The 22295-nt window shown below is 56.2% G+C and overlaps 2 protein-coding genes across 2 annotated transcripts in view; one reads left to right on the top strand and one right to left on the bottom strand.

The window, feature by feature from the left end:
* The window catches only part of IPPK (inositol-pentakisphosphate 2-kinase), a 30169-nt gene extending 18290 nt beyond the window's left edge, over positions 1-11879 (top strand). The window contains exons 7-11 of the mRNA XM_036739700.1: positions 3174-3453; positions 5789-5939; positions 7152-7254; positions 8861-8940; positions 9653-11879. Coding sequence (XP_036595595.1) covers positions 3174-3453; positions 5789-5939; positions 7152-7254; positions 8861-8940; positions 9653-9878 — 840 coding nt within the window. The 3' untranslated portion in view covers positions 9879-11879. The remainder of the gene's footprint in view (positions 1-3173; positions 3454-5788; positions 5940-7151; positions 7255-8860; positions 8941-9652) is intronic.
* Positions 11864-22295, bottom strand: part of LOC118832343 (centromere protein P) — a 202489-nt gene continuing 192057 nt past the window's right edge. Inside the window, exons 6-8 of the mRNA XM_036739699.1 lie at positions 13645-13724; positions 12669-12760; positions 11864-12025 (exon numbers count right to left, since the gene is read on the bottom strand). Coding sequence (XP_036595594.1) covers positions 11904-12025; positions 12669-12760; positions 13645-13724 — 294 coding nt within the window. The 3' untranslated portion in view covers positions 11864-11903. The remainder of the gene's footprint in view (positions 12026-12668; positions 12761-13644; positions 13725-22295) is intronic.

Below are 22295 nucleotides of genomic sequence, written 5' to 3'. Positions count from 1 at the left end.
TCCTTCCTTCCTCCCTCCCTCCTTGTCTTCCTTCCTCCTTTTTTTTCCTCCATCCCTCCTTCATTCCCTCCATCACACATGTAGCACGCTTCATCATCGGTCTTGGAGAATCATGGTTGGCCATTGCATTGATCAAAGTTCTCAAGTCTCTCAAAGCTGTTTTTCTTTAGAATCTTGTGGTTATTGTGTAGGTGCTTCTCCCGAACGTCCTCCTTCTTCGTTTCACAGAGGTCTTCCCAGGCTTCTCTGAAACCATCTCTTCTGTTGTTTCTTACATACTCACAATAATGTTCCATCACATTCATATGCCGTGGTTTATTTAGATGTTCCCCACGTGGTCGGTGCCCCCTTTGACATTACAAAAATAGCTGCCATCAATGCTTTTGCAGACATGGGTCACTTTGCCCGTCCTTTGATCTCCTTGGGGTATAGTGGTTCCAAGTTGCTTTACAGAATAGCTGGGTTACTTCACAGATCCACCAGCGAGTGCATTAGGCACCTGTTTCTTGACAGCCCCTCCAACAATTCTCCTCTTCCTTTTTTGCCATCTTTGCCAGTCTGCTGCATTGGCACTGAAGTGGAACCTCAGAGTTGTTTTCATCTTTCTAACGTTCAGTGATCTGAACGTTTCCTTGTTTCAGTGTTTCCCTGTGGCTGCTTGGATTTTGTCCATTGAGCACGACTGACCGTTTGTCTAAGCTCAGGAATGGCCCTCGTTCTAACGCATTTGAATCGATTCCTTCGATGTCTTGGATGGGAGACCTTTACCCAGTTATCTTCCAGTCTTAGCTGCATCGCTTTTGTTTGCACGGCGCGCTGAGATATTATGGAATTGCGGCTGCTTGTTTTCTCGCCCATGGTCCCTGCTTTCTCTCGTGGGGTTAGGGATTCTTTCCCTTCTGTAGGCCTGGAAGGCGGCTTCCTTGCTCATCTCCTTTGCTTGTGATGTCACCTCTTCTGTCTTAGTCTCTATCCGTTTGGAACTTATCCTTTTTCTTTTTGGAGGGGGGAAGGTGGGGCAGTTGGGGTTAAGTGACTTGCCCAAGGTCACACAGCTTGTAAATGTGTCAAGTGTCTTGAGGCCGGATTTGAACTCGGGTCCTCCTGACTCCAGAGCCGGTGCTTTACTCACTGCACCACCCAGCCGCCCCTGGAGCTTATCTTGTTACACAGTGTGACGTGCTGGGTGAGCTCTAATTTCAGCCCCATGGTTTTCCAGTTTTCTCAGAAAGTTTGTCAGAGAGTGCTTGGCCTTGTGAGGATCTGGACCTCATCACGTGCCCGGCTTTGGCGTTCGTTTGTGTGTCTGATTCCTTCTGTTACTTGTCCTTTCTGGTTTTTAACCAAACGGTTGTGCCAACGAGTCCGAGTGTGGCACTGGTGGCCTCTCTTTCCCAAACCTTTTTAAATTTCCTTTGCGATTCTGGACCATACAGGCCCCCAGATGAATTTTGTTATTCATTTTTCTAGTTGCGTAAGACGATGCTCTGGCACTTGGATTGTTGTGGCACTGAATACGTAAATTAATCGTGTTGGCACGGCCCACCCAGGAGCAGAGTGCTTTGTAATCGTGCTTGTGGCGTTCCTGGGTGCCACCTGGTAGACAGATTTCCAAGTCCTGCACGCCGTCTGTCGGTCCAGTATTTTGGAGGGATTTCTTTCTTTCCATCTCTTCCTGCTGGATTTGGTTGGTAGCTGAAGACTTGGGTGGATGGTCCTCAGTCCATTTTTCACTTGGCTCTTTGGTGGCCCCTAGATGGGCCATTGTGTCATTTACAAAAAGAAGGGATTATCTTGGCTCTCTGCCTGTTTATTTGCCCATTTCCCTTTCTGCCTTGTTGCTGTGGCGGACCTCAGCCTTACTCTCAGTCTCCAGGAAGGGGCATGGCTCCATCTTAACTCGGACCCTCCCTCACCCTCCACCCTGGCTGGGAGAGCCACTCCTATAGGCTCAGGGCCCAGGTCCCTGCTGCCTCCCGGGCACCTGGGAATGGACGAGGCGAAGGGGGCTAAGGGGACACATGGGGAAAGCCGGGGAGAGTGTAGTGTGAGGAGGGGAGCCTCAGCCTTAGGGCAGAGATGGTGGCACGTCGGATTCAGGGGCCTCCCCTCTCTTCCTCTCCTTCTTTCTCTCCTTTTCCTTCTCCCTCCATCCTTCTCTCACATACGCATGAAAGCTGAATTGTATGTGATTTCTGGAAAATGGCAATTAGCTATTTAAAGAAATTTAAACTTGTTCTTTTTCTGTTTGTAAAAATCCACCCCTGTCCCTCCCCCCTCCCCATCCCCGTGAAAAAGAAAGAAAAAGCAGATGCCGAAGCCTGGCTCACTGGCCCCTGGGTCCGGGGCTGGGCAGACTTTCTGGGGTCATGCAAGTAGCCAACATTCGTGTGCCTGGCGCAGCGGTGCTGGGAGCTGGGTGTGGTTATTGGCCCCAGTTTACAGATGAGGAAACTGAGGCATAGGCCGGAGTCCCTGTGAAGCGAGGTTGGAACTCAGGCTTCCTTGACTTGAGGCCCAGCTCCTCTGCCCCGTGTAGGCCCTGGCAGCCTGGGGGAGGGCGTGCTTGGTCATCGCGTGCTCAGAGTTCTTGAGTCTTTCAGTTCTTGTGCTGCCGCTGGTATTTCTGAGTTGTTCCCTTGGCACGTCCCCTCCATCATTTCTTGTAGCACGACAGTCTCCCATCATGCCACGGCACCTCATTGGTTGGCCACCCCTCAGTTTCCATGTTTTCATGCGCAGGGTCTGTGTCCTCTTTCTGTGCTCTCTCTGAACCTTGGTGGATGGCACCACGCTGTTTCCCAAAATGGCTAAGCCAGTGCGCAGCTCCACCAACAGTGCATCAGTGTGCCTGTTGTCTCTCATTCTTCTCTGTCGTCACCGTTGCTTGGATTTCATCCTTTGAAATGTCCTGTCCAGATGCTTTAGGAGAATTAGCCATCTGAGAACACTGATGCCTTTGAGCCAGAAGACCCAGGTTCTAGCCCAGTCTGAGCCCTGTGCTCTCTCATCTTCCTTATTCTGTAAAAGAGGTTCGGGGATGTCTAAGTTGCCTGAAGCCGGTGGAGACCAACAGTGTACAAGGTGGAAAGGTCACTCTCGGTGGGAGGTGGGAGGAGAGGGAGGAGGAAAGGAGCGCCTCTCCCCCACGCACACCTTCTGTTTCTCGGCAGAATGGCGAGCTCATATACGGCTGCGGGGACCGCCGGGACTCAGCCGCGGACTGGAATGAGCTAGCCGGCCACCTGAAGCCCTTCTTCTACCCCTCCAATGGGCTGGTGGGCGGGCCGCACTGCACCAGGACCATCATTAAGGAACTCATCCAAGTGATCACGCTAACCCTGCTCAGCAGCACGGACAAGTGCCGGGCGGGGGACATGAAGGTGGTCCCCGCCTTGCAGGGGAGGAGCTGCTGTGAAGCGAGTCCCTTCAGCAAAGAGCTGCTGAGAAATGGTAAGGCTTCTGCCCCCCCTTATTACACGTCCCCCGTCCCTCGCTGACTTGGTCCGCCCTGGGGGCCATCCCTAGCTGTGACTTGCTCTGACCCCTGGGCTCCCTGTCCTGCGCTCGGCTGCTGTCCCCGTCAGTCACCATCGGCTTTCTCTTCCCGGTCTTTGCTGCTACACAGAGGGCTTATCAATGCTTTGCATGTCAGGATCCAACCTCTCCCCATCCTTCCACCTGTTGGTTCTGTCTGACACCTGGCTGCCCCGATGACGCAGCCCCCTGCGTCCCTCTGCGGTCCTGGCCATGCCCTCACTGTCCTCAGCTCTCGGGTCAAAGAGGGGGGTCGGGTAACCCCTGCTCCCTCTCCATTGGCCTTCAGGTTCTCTATCACTCAGTAACCTCCTCCAGTGAGGTCCCTGCTGTTCATGTCTTCCCGCCTGTCTGAGTGCTGGCAGCTGCTGTCTGCAGACCCCCCAGCTCACGTCCCCAGCTCTGGCCCTCCTCCTGGGGGACTTCAGCATATTGATTCTGCCTCAGATGCCCAGAGCTGGCCTTCCATCCCACCCCAGCCACACCCAGGGTTGGCCATGCCCTTGGCTTGGCCATCACCTCCATGCCCAAGAAGTCCAAGTCCCTTGTTCAGTCATGCTCAACCCTTCGTGCCTCTTTGGGGGTTGTCTTGGCAGAGATGCTGGAGGGGCTTCCCCTTTTCCTTCTCCAGCTCATTTTACAGATGAGGGACTGAGGCAAACAGGGTTCAGTGACTTGCCCAGAGTCACATGTGTAGTTGGTGTCTGAGGCTGGATTTGAACTCAGGAAGATAAGTCTTCCTGAAGATTCCAGGCCCAGCACTCTGTGCTCTGGCGCCCCCGGCTAACTGTGATCTCTTGACTTTCCGCCTCTGCCTTCCCATGTGTAACCCTGCTTCGCACAGCCACAGTGTGGCCCAGCGTGAGTGCTTAATAGATGTGTCTTGGTTGATTGAATGCTAGTGATTTGTATGGTGGTGGTGGTGGGTGGGTGTGTGTGTGTGTGTGTGTGTGAATGACTGTGTGCTGGAGGGCTGGATCCCAGCCTCCCGTTTCCCAAAGGTACTGGGGTGGGTCCAGACCAGAAGGACGGACCAATTCAGATTGAAGGAAGTGGGGGGGGGGCGGTCCTTCTATTCTGAAGGAGAGTGGAAGGCTTGACAAGTGCGCATTTCCCTTCTAGCTGCTCTGGGCACTGCTCTCTGTCTGAGCCAAGGGCGGGCTGGGCCAGGCCCTGGAGCTCCAGGAGAGCAGTGCGGCTGCTTCCCGCATGAGGACATAGGAGGCATGACATTGAACATCTGACAAGTTTTAACTAGATCAGAGATAACCACTAGGGACACTGAGTCAAGGGAGTTTCTGTGGTTGCTTTTCTAATGCTAGCGGAGCTGCAGGCATGGGAATGTGGTTTATCCCTTTTACAATTCTGATCTCTGAGCCACACAACAGCTCTGGGAGGCAGGTGCTGCCTGGCCCAGAGCGCTGCCCACTGCATCACCCAGCTGCCCCATAGGACGGTAAGGGAGAAGCTGGATACTGTGGGGAAGTGAGGACCGAGGACCGGCCGTCATCGTGCTTCTGCAGTGGTGGCTTTCCAGACCATTGGGCAATCCTGGAGGGCTGTGATGGCCTTGGTCCGTCCCCAGCTCCCCAGCACTTAGTACAGTGCCTGGCCCACAGTAGCTGATTAATAAATGCTCGTTGGCTTGGCCCGCTGTGAAATCATGAAGGTGGCCGCATTGCTGGGAGGGTCCCACCGTTTTCTCAGTGTGCATTATGAAACAGAATGTGGCTCATCTGGGAAGAAAACCCTTGGATGTGTGAGGGAAGGGTCAGGAGACAGCATGGCAAATAAGTGCCCACCGAGCACCTCCGGAGGCCACGTCCTGTGCTTGCTGCTCAGGGTACAGATGCCCAAAATGAACGAAATTTGCTCTCGGAGTTATGCATTCTCTCCGTGTTAGGGAGGTGCCAGGCAGTGGGCCAGACAGGGAAGGCTTCGTGCGGGCAGCCCTGGACCCATGGCTCGGAGAGGAGGGCGTTCTGTGAGGCCGGGAAGGGTCCGGGCATTGCAGGTGTGGGAGAGTGCCAGGGCCCGGGCCCAGAGCGATGATGCCGGCTCCCAGGGAGCACAGCCCGGCCAGTGGGGCAGATGGGGCAGATGGGGCTGCTGGGTTGGAATGGACACTGTGGGTGTGGTCCAAGGGCCGTGCGGTAGGGAGGAGGGAAGTGCTGGCCGCGGGCAGTCCGTCCCTTGGCTTCGCCCATCTGGGGCTAGCTGCTCATTGCTGTGCCTGTCTCCTGTTTTGTAGGGAAAAGCCACGCGGAGGGCTCGGGGCTGCCCAGGGGCTGTCTGCTCTACAAAACTCTGCAGGCCCAGATGCTGGACCTCCTGGACATCGAGGGCCTTTACCCGCTCTACTGCCGCGTCGAGCGCCACCTGCAGGAGTTTCCCGAGGAGAGGTAGGGTGCACTTGGCCTTGGTTGCCCCCCAGCGGTGTGAGGGCGTCGGGCCTGGTCTGGTGGGGGCCTGGACAGACAGAGGGACTCCTCCTTGTGTGCCCTGCAAGGGTGCGTCTGGTCTCGTCTCTCCTTGCTCCAGACCAGATCAGAAAACAGAGGGGTGGTGTGACGCAGTGGCCAGGGCACTTGGCAGGCCTGCGGGAATCTAGGGGCCGAAGGAGAGGTGGCCCTGCCCCTGGGCTGGCCAATCCCCATGGCCTTCTGTTCATTCACCCTTCGGCCACATGAGGGCACTGTTGCTCCAGCTTTGCCTGCTGCCAGGGAGGGGGAGGGGGGCTGCAAGGCGGGGGTTGCCAGGCGTTGTCCTCAGTGCCAGGGCTGAAACTGGTCCTGCCTCCCCACGCCTCCCTGTGGCCTGCTGACCCCCTGCACCGGGGGCTTTGCCTCTGTCCTCCAGCCCCTTATGGCTCTGCTCCCCCTCCTCCCTCTACTGTCCTGCCTTTCTGCTGCTGCCCCCGGGTACCCAGGGTGCAGGGCACCGCCTCTGGGACTGTGGGGGGGCAGCTGACCCTGGACTCCTTTCTGCCCATGGTGCCCTTCTGTCTGCACCTGCCCTGACTCCTCCTTTCTGCCTCTGGTCCCACCACGCACCTCGTCTTATACGCTCCCTCTCTGTCACCGCCCCTTGTCTCTCATCCATTCCATCTCCCCCTCCTCTGAGGCCAGCACAGGCCTTCGTCCTTCCACGCCAGAACCACACTCGTTTTCCTTATGTTTTGATTGGGTCATTTACTCTTGGCGTCAGATCAGAGCTGGAGGGAGCCTTTGTAGCCCCACTCCCCGTTTTAGAGATGGGGAAGTCAAGGCAGACCAAGGGACGACCCCTGGGGTCGGCCAGCCAGTACGTATGCCAGGCTGGTCTTCCTAAATCCAGTCCAGGGCTGTTTCCTTTTCCAAGCCGCCACTCCCACTTTGGCATTCAGGACCCCGCCAGCTGTGCCACGGTGAATTCCCAGGGACCTCGGCTTTCTCTAGGGGAGGGAGCTGGGCTGGAAAAGGGTGAGCACCTCTGTGGGGGGAGCCTTTTCAGCATTGCTGCCCCCTCCTCTCTCTGCTCCTCTGAGCCCACCCCTCACCCTGGGATCCCTTTCCCCTTGTGTGGGTGAAGGCCGGGAGTCTTGGGGTGAGTCATCTGTTCCTCCTCTTCCTCAGGGACCTGCTCCAGATAGATGGACCTTACAACGAAGCCTTTTACCAGAAGCTCCACGACCTCTCCACGGAAGATGATGGGACCCTGGCCTACGCCCTGACAAAGGTAACGGGCTTTGTCACGTGATCCTGCTGAGGTCGGGGCACCAAGCCCAGCCCGGCAGTTGAATACCGGTGCTTTAAGCTCCCCCTTCCCACTCCGAGAGCTCAGGCCCAGGAGCTGATGGCCAGTGGGGGTCCACTGGGTTGTCAGACACCTCGCCCCCAACCTGCCTTCCCAGGCCACCTTTCCCTGAATCTGGCCTCAGATGCTCAATGGCCGAATGTCTCTGGATGTGCGGCTCATGACGGCACCTCCCTCCCGGAGATGATGTTTGTAAAGCGCTTAGCCTAGTACCCAGCACACAGTAGGCACTTCATCAGTGCTTGCCTACTTCTCACCTGGCCTCCCTGCCTCCCTTGCGGGCAGAAGGCCCTTTTCTTTATAGGCCTCCCTTAGGGCACATTAGCGGGGTAGGTCCAGACCTTTCTCCTAAAGAAAAAAGGCCCAGACAGCTGCAGAGGACCCCGAGGACCCTCTGGGGGCTGTCAGGGCTGAAGAAGTGTGGTAGCAAAGATGGGCCACTGGGACATAGGCCAAAGCCTGCATGGCGCTCCTGGCCATGGCCCCTGGAGCCATGCCGTAGCTCTGGTCTAGATTGGGGGCTGTGGTCTCCAGTGCCCTCGATGCTCTGGGGCTGCTTCTGCTTGCTGACATATGTCCCCACGGGGAGTGACCAGCAGCGAGCCTGGGCCACCCTCTGGGGCGCCCAGATTATCTGAGACTGCCCAGCTCCAGTGACTTTGAAGAGGTGTCGGTCTGGTAACAGAGCGGCAGCCATGACGATGGCATGTTTAAGGAACTGAACTTGGGTGACTACAGTGGGCCTGGGGGCCTTGGATCAGAGGATGGGCCGCTGGGTTGGGGTCCCACTAGGGGAGCAGCTGTGCCTGGGACAGGACAGTGAGATGTGGAGCTGGGGCCTGCACTGAGGGCTCCCTGAGGAGGAAGGAGAAGAGCAAGGCCCAGGCCCGAGCAACTCAGCCTGGGGCAGGTGGAAGAGGCCGTGGAGACGGGGCTCTAGCTGAGCCCCCCTGGGGGCGGCTGTTTGCATTTGGGGCGAGAGGTTCTCTTTGGAGTTTGGAGGCATGGGGGGACTCCCCTTAGTGTGAGGACCCCGATTTTTGGTTGCTTGGTGGTGGCTGGAGGGGAAGGCACAGGTAGGTGGGTACTCTTTCCCTAACCCCCCAGTGTGATTCGAATGCTCAGCTCCTGGGAAGTGATGCCATTTCCTTCCTGGTTCCTCCTCCAAAGCCAGTGATGTATTTGTTCCATGCCCGTAAGGCTGGGCAGCCTGGGGCATGCTGTGTTTGTCATGTACCAATGTTTTCCTCCCTGTTCTCGGTATGGCCACAGACCCAGAGTTTCTCCCATTTTTGAGGAGCTGGGGACATCAAGGTGTCATGGGTCTTAAAGGGGACATCCTGTCCTTTTTTGGGGTATTGCCAGCATCTGAGTGGGCAGGAGGGCCTCAGGATGCTGCCCATGCATGGCGGAATGGGGTTGCTTAAGGTCAGCACTTGGCCCCGATGCTTGTTTCTGGGGCTGCCGGTCTGAGGGCTGCCCATGGCCCGAGACCGTCGCTCACCCTATCCTTCCTCCTGTTGCCCAGGTCCAGCAATACCGAGTGGCCATGACTGCCAAGGACTGCTCCATCATGATCGCGCTGTCACCCTGTCTGCAAGATGAGTGGTGAGGGTCCCAGGGGCCCCCCCAAGCTGGCTGGGATCTGTGGGGGAGGAGGCTTTGAGCCATGGGAGGGAAGAGGGGATGTGAGAGCTCGCTGTCCCCAGGACAGCCCTGCTGCCAGCCTAGCTGCCTATCTGGCCAGGGCATGAAGGATGCAGGGTCCTCAGGGTACCAGCAACCATCAGATGGACAGGGCAGGTCATGGGGATGCTGGCCCCGGGATTCAGTTCTGCTCTATTTCTGAGATCACACCAGGGCCCTGAGTAAACCAGTGAGGGCCTGTCCACCGCAGAGAGAGCCTGCTCGAGCCCGGCCTCTGAGGACCATGGCAGCTGAGGCCACTTACTGGCCACATGCTCTGGCCAGGGGAGTCTGCAGGCACTGGTGGTTCCCCTTGGGGGAGGGAGCCTGGGGGGGCCATTCCCAGGTTTTAGCTCCCTTTGCTCATCCCTCTTTCCCTGCTCTGAGCTCCTGAGGAGGTGATGTTGGGCAGATGGGGGGGTGGTCTCATGCCTGAGGAGGGGACAGTGATCTTGAGCAGAGCCTCGGACCTCTGAGGGCTTCAGATCTGAGGCCTTGCATGGAGCTGCTGAGGAGCAGCCCGGCCCGAGAAGCATTTTGTAAGCACTGGTGTGTGCTGCTGACATCCTTGGTGTGACGACACGTGGGGGGTTGGGCTTCTAACTGTGCTGAACCCCACCTTCTGTGTCCATAGCTCTGACCAGCGCCCTGTCATCCCCTCATCGAGGGCCAGATTTACCTTCTCCGTCTCCGTCCTCGATCTGGACCTCAAGCCCTACGAAAGCATCCCGCATCAGCACAAGCTCGATGGCAAGATCGTCAGCTACTACCTGAAGAATGCGCCCCCCAAGAAGGAGCCAGTGAAGGCGGGCCTGCTCGCCGAGCCTGAGGACTGTACCCTGGTTCTGCACAAGGTGTAGCGGCTGGCCTGGGCGGAGCCAGCTGGGGCAGGGCGGCAGCGGGGCCAGGGAAGTTAGGCTGTGAATGTTTTTGCTCTGACCACACTGGAAGTGGGATTGCCTTTCAGAGATGAACAGGAGCACCTGAAGGAATGCGTGGCCTGTGGGTGAGGGCTGGGCCATCCACCTGCTGCAGCCTGGTGGCGGGGGCTCCCCTCGTCACCTGTGGGGCTGCAGTGGGGAATCCGACTGGACTTTGTTCCCTGATAAACTAGGGCATGAACTTCCCACAGAGCTCCGCTCCTCTGCTGCCCTCTGTCCCCTGCCCCCTCCCAGAAGTGCCCTTGTCTCTGCCCCGCGCCTGCGGTGGCGCTTGCTGCGTGTCCCTGCACCGAGGGGCAGCCCCTGAGACCCCCTGAGCGGCCTGGGCCCGGCCGCCACCGGGGGTCTCTGGTTTCCTATTGATCGGTGGGCTTGGGTGCAGGGGGAGGTGGTGGGTGATTTCCCACGTGCTGCTATTGAAAATTACGGCCAAGATGGTGAAGCTGGGGCGTTTGGAAGCCCCCAAATGCATTTATTCTCTTGAGGGTTTTGTTTTCAGATCAAGCTTCTTTTCTAATTAGACCCAGCATCGAGGCTTGAACTCCTTTACAAGGAGGTGAATTTGTGGTTGGAAGGTTTGTGTGCTTCGTAACGGGCAATTGGCTGCTCCCTCTTGGCTCTCAGGTTAGGCCGGGAGAGCCTCAACTTGTGCCTGGAGTCCCCTCCTCCGTGCCCACCCCACCTTGGGCCTGTGAGGGGTGGGGCCCCACCTGGACAAGGCTCCTCTCTAGGGCCGCCGCCTCGCCTGTGATCTTGAACCCGTGTGTGCTAAGCTTGGGGCTGGCTGAATATCGATGTCCCTCTTGGGGACAGAGGAGCCAGCCCTCTCCTCCTTGACGGTGATCCTCTTCAGGGAAGGTCTGTTCATTAAGCCTAGAGAGAGTCTTGTGTGGATACCGTGCCCTGAGTAATGTGAATCTGGATCGATCCCTGTGCCCCCTTGTGGTTCTGCCTGGGCCTAGACACGCCCATGAGGGAGACCCTTCCCCTCTGGCTGGCAGCCATTCCCCCGAGGTGTTTTCTGTAGGTTCAGAACTCACCTGCCTTTGGAGAGCAGTCAGGGATTTGCGAGGCTCCATGGTCAGCCAAGAAGGAATGAGATTTCTTAAGGTCAGGCCAAGCCCCTGGGCATGGGCCAGGGCAGCCCGTGTTTTCTGAGGGCTGCTCTCTCCAGGTGGGCAAGTCAGGATTGAAATGAGTCCCAGCCCAGGTGGGCCCTCCCACACTGACCTCTTGCTCCTCCATACACACTGACCGATTCTTGTGCTCTGACTCCATCGGCAGCTGGGTTTTCCCCGGGCCCCACGTGTGTCTGGGGAGAGGCAGAGACCATCTAAGGGCCAACACCCACCCCCTTGCTGGACTGTGGCCTGTGGTCACTGCTACCTTCGGGTGAGAAGGAGGGGTGGGCAAAGCATGGGCTCCAGAGGCCGTTTTGGTGACTGACTGCACCGTGGCGGGCCAGCCCTCAGCGGCCTCTGTGGTGAGAAGGGAGGGCCGGAGGAACATCCAGCCTACGGGGACTGGTTCTGTGGTGGTGAGAGGCCCCAGTGAGCGCGCCCGGGAGGGGGGCGGCCCCGGCCTGGCCTGAGAGGTAGCTGGAGCCCGGACCTGCAGGCCCCCTGGAATGGACTCACTCGTATTTCGAGAATCCCGGGGTTTAGAAAACGTTAGGGACACACGACCACTGCGGCGCGATGCCGACGCTCAGCTTCTTTGTCACGTACACTAGCGGGCCTCTCGCTTTTTATTTAAGTGGCTCTATTTATTTTTCCCGTCATGACGATTTCTCTCACGTGCCATACTTGTACAGAGCATGGAGGAGGGTTTGGTTTCTAAATGGAGAATCGCAAATGTTTCTATTCATTATAACTGTCAGCTCCAAGAGCAGATTCCTCATTAAAGAACCTTCCAACACAGCCAGTCTGGCCAGAGGAGCGCTCTTCATTCTTCTGTGCACAGCAGCTGAATAAGGCTTTCGATGGCAGCCTCTATGCCCAGCAGCGGCAGGAGGGTCCGGAAGCAGCGGGGGGCTCGAGCCACCACCTCCTCGTCCAGGGTCAGGGCTGTAGGGGGAAAAGCAGAACACCAAGACGTGCCTTTAGCAACGGTCTTTCAGCCTGAGCCAGGTGGGACCACAGCTCCCAGAACCTGCTCATGGGGTGGTGAGTGTGGTCAGGGAGGAGGGACTGACTGGGGATGGGTCTGCACACACTGGGCAGACGAACAGGGAGAGAAAAAATGGAGGGTGTCCTGCTTGTTCTGAGGAGGACTGGGGGGCTGCTGGCCCTTGGGGGTTGGAGGTGGGCTGGGTCTTTGCTGGCCTGGGTGTCTTCCCACCTCCCCTTGTTCCATGCATGCAGAAGCCCCTCCCCTGGTCAGTGAGGCTTCACCCTCATCACCCTGGAGCCAGGGGAAAGACACACAGGCCGGTCCCTGGGCCCAGATTTGAGGGCACGTTTGTAAAATGAAGCCTCAGCGTTTCAGGAAGAGACCACGGATTGAACGGACACATTCTAAAGGGCACTTCTTGTCTACACTGGGGCCTCGAGTGGGGAATGGGAGGGGTTAAGGTTAAGGGAACATCAAGGCCCATCTCGTGGCCTTGCAGGACAAGAAATAACCTGGTGTTGAAGATGTGCAGCTCTGGGCGAAAGTCATGGGGGAAGGACCAGGCCAGATGGGAGGCCCTGGGGCTTAGAGCCCTACCTTGCTCTGGGATTTTTGTTAGAAGGTCCAGCTTGGGCAGAACCTTCCCTTCTTCATCTATGCTCACCGTCCACACGACCACAAGCTCAAATCTGTGAGGGGTAGAGTTTGGACCATTGGGAATGGCTCGGAGGGCCTCTCCCAGCCCCCAGAGGCACTAACTTCTGTCCCCACCCACCTGTCACAAGCCCTTTGTTCATCCTCAGCCTCCCAGAAGGGGGAGGGGGCCCTCCCTCCACTCATGCAGATTGCAGCCCCTGGATAGGCCCTCGGTGCATGGACCATGATGAGCTTGGTCCTGCTGGACAAGCTGATGAGGAAGGCTTCTGAACTTGGCTAGGTCAGTCTTCAGAGCACGGTGGGTCCACCAGGGGGTTAGCCAACCAACCAAGCAGTGTGTATTCCAGCCCCGCCCACCAAGTGCTTGGGACATGGTCCCTATCTTCCAGAAGACCACGCCACACCCACAGGTCAACCCAAGACACAGGAGACCCAGGGTTAGAGGCAGGGTCAGAGGGCACCATCATGCAGGATGAGATTTCCCAGGGCGCAAGGACTTGGTGGAGGTGCCCAAAGAGCCAAGTCCCAAAGCAGTGCACATGGAGGGAATGGGGAGACAGGATGGGGTGACATGGAAGGCAGGGAATGGGAGGGAGGGGCTCCGCTGGAAAAGCCGATCAGAAAAATCCGCTGGGTCCCAGAGGAAGCGGAGCCAGAATGGCCAGAGCTACCCTTGAGGGAAATCCCTTGGCCCGTGAGAAGAGGAAGGCTGAGTGGGGAGGGGCTGGCACCCCTGGGGGCTTCTGTGGGTCCAGGTGTGGGGGGATGAGGGCCTGGGCTAAAGAATGACTGCACCATGGCACGGGGGGACACAGGAGGAACAGAATCAGCTGTGCAGAGTCGGAGGGACCCAGATGAGGCCGCACTGGCGGTGTCGCCAGGAAGGGGCTGGCCGGCCTTGCGGCTGTGGACTCACCCAGGCACACGGGGGCTCTGAAGCGCCATCGAGTCTGCGGCAGGGCCTCCTGGGAGCTGCACCACGGCAGGGTGTTTCTCCTGTACAGGAAAAGAAAGGAAACTGTTTCCAAATGACTTCTTCTTCCTGTAGCCCCCAAAGTTCCCTGGCCCATGCCCTCTGGAGGAACGGCTCCTGGGCCCAAAGGGGTTGAGTCTTCGCCACTGGCCGATACATGACTCGGGTCCCTGAGGGGGTGGCTCTCAGTATTTTGGGCTGACTTTTATCTGCCACAGGAGGCTGGGGATCAGTCAGTCTGTCAGCAAGCACTGAGAAGGGCCTTCCGTGGCTGGAGCAAGCTCCCCTCGGCCACTTCTCGACTGGTGGAATGAGGGGCATGCCAAGCGCATCTCATTTTACAGGTGAGGAAATGGCCTTGGAGGTGGGGAGTGGTGGGAGGGGAGGTGTGCAGTGGCACTCGAACCCTGCCGACAGTGCATGTCCAGGGGCATAAGTGAGGCTGAGCCTTATGGCTCTGGTGGAGGAGAATGGTTCTGTCCAGGGCCTGGGGATCCCCTCTGGGGCAGAGCCCCCTGCCCCTGCCCCAGCAGGTGACACGAATCATGCTTCCACTGCCTTCTTGGCATCACCTCTGAAGGCCTGTTTCCTCTTCCATAAAATGGGCATGCAAAGAGCCCCTCCCTCAGCACAGCACCAGGCATACCAGAAGCACTCTATAAATGCTGCCTGGGATTTCATTACTATGAAGGGAGCCACAAGGGAGGGGGCTGGGTACGTGGCTCTGGGGACACCCACAGATAGCGATGGGGCGGTGTAGGGCCTGACGCCATGGCCAGCAGGGACCCAAGCCGAGCCTTGTCAGGCAGGGCCGGGAGGACAGGCTGGGCAGAGGCTTGAGATGGAAGGGCCTGTGGGGTGGGGGTGGGGGGGACAGCAGATGGGTCAGTTTGGCTAAAGTGGCGTCAGCCTGAAGAGATTAGGAAGGGCTTTAGGTGCCAAACTGAGGAATCTGTATTTTAAGGAAAGGGCCTGGGATCAGATCTGTGCGCTGGGCAGCTGGAGGAAGAAGGAGGGGCGCGATGGGGAGGGAGAAGGTGGCACCACCGCACCTGGCAACTGTGAGGGGGGCAGGGACACCACTGGGTGTGGACCGTGGGTTCTAAAGCTGCCCTTGCTTCTAGCCCAAGAGAATGAGGGAGTGGGGCAATGGGGTGGGATCAAGGGGCAACAGTGAGGGTTGAACAGGCCTGAAGCCACACTGGGAAGGAGTTACCTCTCCCCTAAATGCTGCAGTAGTGTACACCTGTGGGGAAGGACTTGTTGAATTCTGAGGAGGAAGAAGAGAGGGGCCATACCAGGGAAGGCAGACAGGATGGAGGCCCCCCACGCCCACATGGGGTCCAGCAGGTGAGCCAGGCAGCCCAGGACACAGAAGGGTCTGCACCGAGGAAGGTGGACTGGATGGAGGACCCCCACACAAGGTGTAGCAGGCGAGCCAAGCAGCCTGGGACACAGAGGGGGCTGCACTGAGAAAGGCAGATGGGATGGAGGCCCCCTACACCCACACCAGGTCCTGCAGGCGAGCCAGGCAGCCTGGGGTGGAGGGAGCAGGGAGCTCCCCTTCCCTTTCCAAGGACAAGGCTCTTCTCAGAGCTGGGGCCCGTCAGGGTTTCCATTCCCACTGAAAGTGCCAAACCAGATGCCTTGTGGCCGGGGGGCTTGAGCTTCCCCCCAAGCAGGAGGCTTAAGTCAGCAAAGCCAGATGAAGGAGAAGCTGCGGGCTGGTTTGTAAAATGGAAAGTCTCGGTTAACTTCTCCACCTCAAGACCTTCCCAACAAACAGATCGGCTGGAGACGGGCCAGGGAAGCCCGGCGCCTCTCGTGGTGTCCAGGCCACAGCCACTGCCAACCTCAGCACTTTCTAAACTGTGCTTCATATGTAGCATATGGAACGCATTAAGGATAGTCTCGAGGTCTGGCCGGAGGGAGGAATGGGGGGCTCCCCGGCCTGAGGATCAGGAGGCCCAGGTTGTAGCCAGCTTGGCCTGCAGAAGTGGCTCCAGTGGAGACTGGGAGGCAGAGAGTGGCCCAAGAGTGACCATCGACAAGGGGGCAAGCGAGGCCAGAGAGGGAAGCTTCATGAGAGTGGGCAGAGCCAGGGGACAGGCGTCGGTGAACCAGACATTCCTGGACTGGGCAGGTCGGGTCAAGAAGCTCTGTGGACAATAGCTGCGGCCCTTCCCCCACCTTGTGGGTGACCGCTTGTGCCCCAGCTCCCAGCCAAGGCTCCTCGACCCAGAGCTGACATAAGGTTCAGTCCCAGGGCCTGGGGAACTCTGCTGGAGTAGGAGGCCATTCTCAGTCTGGCCCGGTCCTCCACCCCCAACTGCTGGGGCCTCACCTCTTCCTCAACCTTCCAGCCGCTCTGTCCATATCTCTATGTGCATGTGTCTGTGAGGTCGCTGAGGTCAAAGACCATCTCGCCTGGCACATAAGAGGCACTCAATGTTTGTTGACCGACTGACCTCAGAGGCACCTAGCCCAAGCCGTGTTAGAAGGAGGATTTCCTCCAGCCTGGGGGCCCTTCATCTTTCTGTGTGTGGCCACCTTGGGGGTTTCATCCTATCAAGCCTAGGGTCCTCTTCCTTCTCAGAATCAGGTTTTTAATGCAGAAAATAAAATACATTAGGATTGCCAGGGAAACCAATCATCCTGAAATCCCATGAGCAGAAGGCCATTGCCAGAGGCCAGGTAAAGTCCCCCTGCTTGGGATACCCCAGCTCTGGGTACTCGCCTCTCCAAAGACTGTTCTCAGACCAGTCCCAGGTTCTCTGTCCACCCAAATGCTCCTCAGGACCCCAGGGCAAGATGGGGGAGAGGCCTTTGGGAGGGGCCTCAGGTCCCTACCATCCTGAGATTATGTCCATTCATCCCAATTGTACAGTTTTAGGAAGCTTAGATGCGGCGTCTTTCCCAGGGCAGAGGAGAAGCAGGAAGTCAGGAATGAGTGTAGATGGGGCTGGGGGGACAAAGGGGTTTACTGATGAAGGTGACTAGAACTCCAAAAGCCCAGCACTATGGGGGCCTTCTGCTTAGGGACAAACAGTCTGGGCAGGCCCCCAGTCTGTCATTGTTTCGTGGCTATACGGTAATGAATGTATGTACCATCATTAGAATGACTAGGCCTGGCCCCAGAGAAGAGCTGTCCACAGGATGGCTGGATCTGGGCTGAATCTCTGGTTTCAGGGAAGTCTCATTGGGAAGGGCAGTGGGAGGGATGGCTCGCCAACGTGCCTGGGAGCTGGGGGCCTAAAGGGCAGGTCTGAGAGACACTGGAGCAAAGACGGTGGGAAGCAGGAGGCTGGACAGGCAGAGAGAAGGAGGGATGAGCCCTAAACCCATCCATCTATCAGGACAGCTGGAGGGAGGGCCAGGCAGACCCCCACGCCTACTGTGTCCAAGGGCCCAGGACCAGGCTGGACTACTGCTGTACTTCAAATGAAAACACTGCTGGCCAGCGGTGGCCTTCAGGTGTCCAGAAAACCAAGCACCTCCTCTGACCTCGGGAGGGGAAACCGGCCCTTGGGGGCCCTGGTGGGGGGCCACCCTTGGGATTGCTTCATGGGGGCGCGGCCAGCGTTCCTTGGGTTCTCCTTCCAAGCTGAAATGCTGAGCCAGAGATACAAGGCTGTGCCTGCATGTTCTTCCCACCACATGTACAATGTTTGCACAGATTTAACAACTGACTCCCCTCCTGACTCAGCCCTCGTATTTAGACAGGTCCCAGCAGGGTCAGCTTAGTCCATGATCTCAGACAAGGGGTCAGTAAGGTAGGACAGAAAACCCTGGAGACTCTGCGTGCCTGGTGCCTAGCACAGTGCTCAGCATACAGCAGGTGCTTAATATGTCTCTTCAGGGGATCCTCGCTTCCTCACTGCTCCTCCTACCTCCAAGGTTTCTGTGGCCTTTTTCCCTCCTGGCCGGAAGCCTTCCACGGCCACCTCCCTTCCCTCCCGGTGTCTTCCCCAGTTGTCTCTCTCCTCTGGGAGGCAGCTGTCTGTTCCTCCAGGGCAAGGGCTCCTTTGCCTTCTCAGGATTTAGTATGGGGCCCTGCACACAGTAAGAGCTTAATAAAGGCTTGGTGACTCAACCTGATAATGCCACAGAATGACAAAGAGGACCATGGGCCACTCCCTTCCCTGACAAGCAAAGAACATTTATTTAATGCCTCCTGCGTGCCAGGCTCTAAAAGGACAAAGACCAGACTGGGATAATCCCCGTCCTCAGCAGCTTCCATATAAGTAGGAGGAGCCCAGAACCCCAGAATTTGAGAAGTAGAAGGGTCCCAGGCACCATCCGGCCCAACTTACCCATCAACAGAACCGCCATGAAATCACTCCCCCCCTCTGCCTGTGGACTGCCCAAGCCCCATGCTTGGCACAGAGATGGAGACCTGGGCTGCCCAGGGCTGGGGCCTCGCCTGCCTTAAGGCACAGATGAGTGGCACCTGCTGGACATCCCTCTCTGCCAGAAGCCCAGTGGCTCAGTGGCCTTTGTGGGCATCTCATCCTTCACAAGGGAAGGAGCCAGCAAGAATTTAGAGTTGCTTCTTGCTAAGGAGGAGAAACCGAGTCGTGGGGTGGGGATGATGGGAGGATGTAGGGGGAGAGAGTCCTTCCTGCCAGGGTCTGTCCCTGACAAACAAAGGAGAATGGGGGCAGACCTGTCCCCAGATGTGGGGGTGGGAGGAATGGGGGACAGGAGCCCACGAACCAGCACTGTGCAGGGAAGCTGGTCCAGGAGGGACGGGGAGTCACAAAGGGAGACCCTTCTACTGCGGGGGAGAAATGGGAGCCGTCTGGCGAGGGTGATGGAGAAGCCCCAATAGCGTTCATAGAGCACCCTAAGGTTTGTCGAACCCTTTACACGTGCTGTGTCGGGGAGGGCCCAAGAGGGTGCCATCCTGGGCAGAGAGGGGATGCCTGACAAAGGAGGCAGTCTGGGCTGGATGCCAGGGAAGATTCCTGGGGTGATCACTCTCCATGAGGAACGGCTGCTCTGGAAGCAGGGGGTCCCCTCCTTGGAGGTCTCCAGGCAGTGGCTGACCACTACTTGTGGGCTGTGATAAAGGGAGGGATGGCATTAGGAGACCTGAGACCCCTTTTAACCATTTAAGAAAAACTCCATGGATTAGTTTCCAGTCTTACTGGACAGAGAAGGAGGCTCAGAAGTGACTTGCCTGGGGTCACGGAGCTGATCAATAAGTGTCCAAGGGAGGATTTGAACCCAGGCAGTGACAGAAACCTCTTTTCACGTCATGCTTGCTGCAGGCACAGGATTTTTACATGACCCATTTCAGGTTTCCCTTGTGAACAACCAGAATGAAGTACAATTTGTTGGCTAACAACACTATACAAAGGAAAACTTCCACAGCCTTCGGACTCTGCCTGACCCAACGCCTGGCCATGGCCCCAGGGCCAGAGGCCTCCTCACAGCGTCAGGGGGCCAAGGATGAGTTTGGTAGCCTCTGGGGTACAGCGCCGGCACATCACAGCTGGGCCCACAAGGCATTAGTTAGGACGGGGCTCAGAGATGCTCCGACTCTGCCCTCTCTAGGAGGAACACAAGCATTCCTTCCCATGGCCATTGAGAGCCCAGAGGCAGAGACACAGAGGGAGGGAGGGGGGAAAGCCAGTGACAGAGGGGAGGCCAGAGGGTGTGAGAGCCCCAAGGGCAGGAGAGGGAGTGGGAAGTTCCACCCAGAGCCTTAGTGGAAGCTCGAACCCAGCCTTGACCGGTGACCACCTGGACTACACACAGGCAGCAGGGGGTCTGCTGTGTACATGGAAACGGAGGGGATTTTTTTAAATAGGCAAAACAGCTCGAGGACTGATTCAGATTTGGCAAAAGCAATAAATACATGGGGTCAGACCAGTGAGCGTCCCTTGTTTTCACAAACAAATAATTTTTCACTTGTTGCGGGGATCTTGTCTAGGGGAGCAGAACCTTCAGCCTCCAGCCCTGCCCCTTCCCCCAGTCCCTAGACCCCCGTCCCTCACCCAGCATGAGGCCAAAGCATGTCCTTCCAACCGGTAATGAGATCTCTGCCTGCCATTCACATGGCAGAAAAGGATGATAAGGCCCAGAGATAATAACCGTGACAGCTGCTCTAGAGACCCCGGGAGCAGGGGCTGATGCCCGGCCATTTGTTAGGATATGCTCTCTTCTCAGGCACTTTGAGGACTGCCTCCTTTGCTGCAGGGGCTTGTCCAAACCAGGGTGGGTTAAGAATGTGGCCCCTCCCCATAGCTAGGAGAGGCGCATTTTCGGCAACTCAGGGGCTCAGGAGACTGTCCAGGAAGACACCCCCCCACCCACCCAGTTACTAGCCGTGTGGTTCTAGACCAGCCACTGAACATTTCCTGTCCTCAGTTTCCTCATCTTTGCAAGGAGGGCTTGGGCTTCAGGGCCTCTCAGGTCAAGTACCTAGTTCGAATGTGCTGTAGTACATGCTTCAGATTTGGCTTCACCCCTCATGTTTGCCAGGATGCTCTGCAGTTTGTGTTTGCAGGTTTGCAAAGAATTAGATTACTGAGTCCAAACTTACTTCTGATTCCTCCCTGAATAGTCTGTTCCACAGATCTCCTGTTCTGTTTTTAACCAAAACCAAATGGTTTTTGATGATTAATGCTTAATAATATAGCCTGAGGTCCAGAAGGGCTATTCTTACTTCATTCCTACCTTTCCCGTGTGACTTTGCTGGATATTCTAAATCCTGTGTTTCTCTGAATACATTTTGTTATTCTGTCTGTTTCTGTAAAGTATTGCTTTGGTAGCTTGACTAACAGAGCATGAAATCTGTAAACTAACTCTGGCAGTTCTGTTGGAGGGCCCAGCCTCCACTTTGAAGAGTCCTACAGCTTTTAAAGTTGTTCTTCCCCTTCCTTAGGTGCTGAGTGTACTTTGAGAGTTGTTTTGAATGTCATTTCCTTTTCTGTAACTGCCCCTAGATTTGTTATTAATACATAAAGTACTGTGGATTTTTGTGAGTTCATTATGGTAGCCTGCAACTTTATGGAAGCTATTAATTTACTGAAATTAATCAACTAGTGTCTTTGCTGATTCCCTAGATCAGGCATCATTTGTCTCTCCTCTCTACCTGTCTTGATGCCTTTCTTGTTTTATTGTATTTCCATCATTTCTAGAATATGCCAAATGATGATGGGGTAAGGCTTAGGGTTAGGAGGTTCTGGGCTTTCCCATCCCTTGGTAGTTTAGGTTCAATAGAAAGATTTGTAAGTTCTTTTACAGTTAACCAAAGGAGATGTATTCAACTCCAGAAGGAGAAGTATATTCAACAAGAAAAGGCACTGAGGACACCTTGAGTGGTTCAGCTGAGCAAAATTCCCTTGCCCTTAACCTCTCTCCTCCTCCCCCATTACCTGTGACTTTTTGTTCTCAGGGGATGAGTCCTCAAAGAATATCTCAATACTTTTAAGAAAAAACTAGCATGGGAGGAGGGGTTACAGTATTGCTTCTACTAAAGGGGATACCCTTGTTTTACTCCTGTATTTATCTGGAAAGCTTCTAGTATTTTCTCATTGCATATAATCCTAATTCTGTTTTAACCTTACAATTATCCCTGCACTCTTCAATCCAGTGACCCTGGCCTCTGTCTTTTCTTGCACAAGACATGCCATCTTCCTTCTCTGGGCATTTTCTCTGCCTTCTCATCTCTGCCTCCTAGATTTCCAGGCTTCTTTCTTTGAGTCCCAGCTGAAACCTCACTTACAAGAAGGCTTTCTGATCCCTCCTACCCAAGCACCTTCCCTTTGCAAACTGTTATATATAGCTTTTGCATGTTGGCTCTCCCATCACACCATGAACTCCTGGAGAGCAGGGACTGTTTTTTGCCTTTCTTTGAATCCAGCTGCCCATTGGACAGCTCAAACTGGATATTCAGCTGACCTCCTTAACCTCAGCTGTGTCCCAGCTTAGCACAGTGCCTGGTACACAGCAAGCTGTTAATAAATGTTAACCAGCTGACTACATTTTATTCTGTTGAAGAAAAACCTCCAGATTTCTGTCCACATGCAAATGTCCATCGCAGTGGGCCCTGGCCAGTGTATAGAGTTTGCCAGCCACAGAAAAGAAAAGGCCCTGCTCTGCTTGACCTAGTGAGTGCACACTGAATGGAAAGGTGAGATTGGTGCCAGTGAGTAGGCTGCCAGTGTTGAAGGTGGGCTCCAGGAAAGTCATCAGCCCTATGACCATGCCATGAGAACTGTCACTTGGGGAAGCCTCCTTTCCCTGGCTGGTGGCAAATGAAGGCCACAGCAGGAAAGTGGGTAGAGCTAAGAAGGAAGTTATTCGTACCCTCTTTGGGGGAGAGGGATCCACATTCTTCTGTAGGCTTAGGCTTAGAAACACCCAAAGAGCTAAACTGGGAGGTGAACTCTACCCAAAACCCACCGCACCAGGGACCTGAGCCAATTTACAGGTCGTGACTTAGTGGAACCTTTGATCCTGACGCAAGGGTTGAGATGACCCTGGCAAAGGGATTTCCGTATCCCTTTATCCCACGTACCAGGACTCTGGGAGGGGCTAGCAGCAGGTTTTAAGCAGCATGCTTAACCGGGGAAGGAAACATT

Source organism: Trichosurus vulpecula, chromosome 9 (assembly GCF_011100635.1).
Source record: "Trichosurus vulpecula isolate mTriVul1 chromosome 9, mTriVul1.pri, whole genome shotgun sequence".
Classification (NCBI taxonomy): domain Eukaryota; kingdom Metazoa; phylum Chordata; class Mammalia; order Diprotodontia; family Phalangeridae; genus Trichosurus; species Trichosurus vulpecula.
The sequence above is the reverse complement of the archived record's forward strand: the minus strand, read 5'-3'. Positions and strand labels throughout refer to the sequence as shown.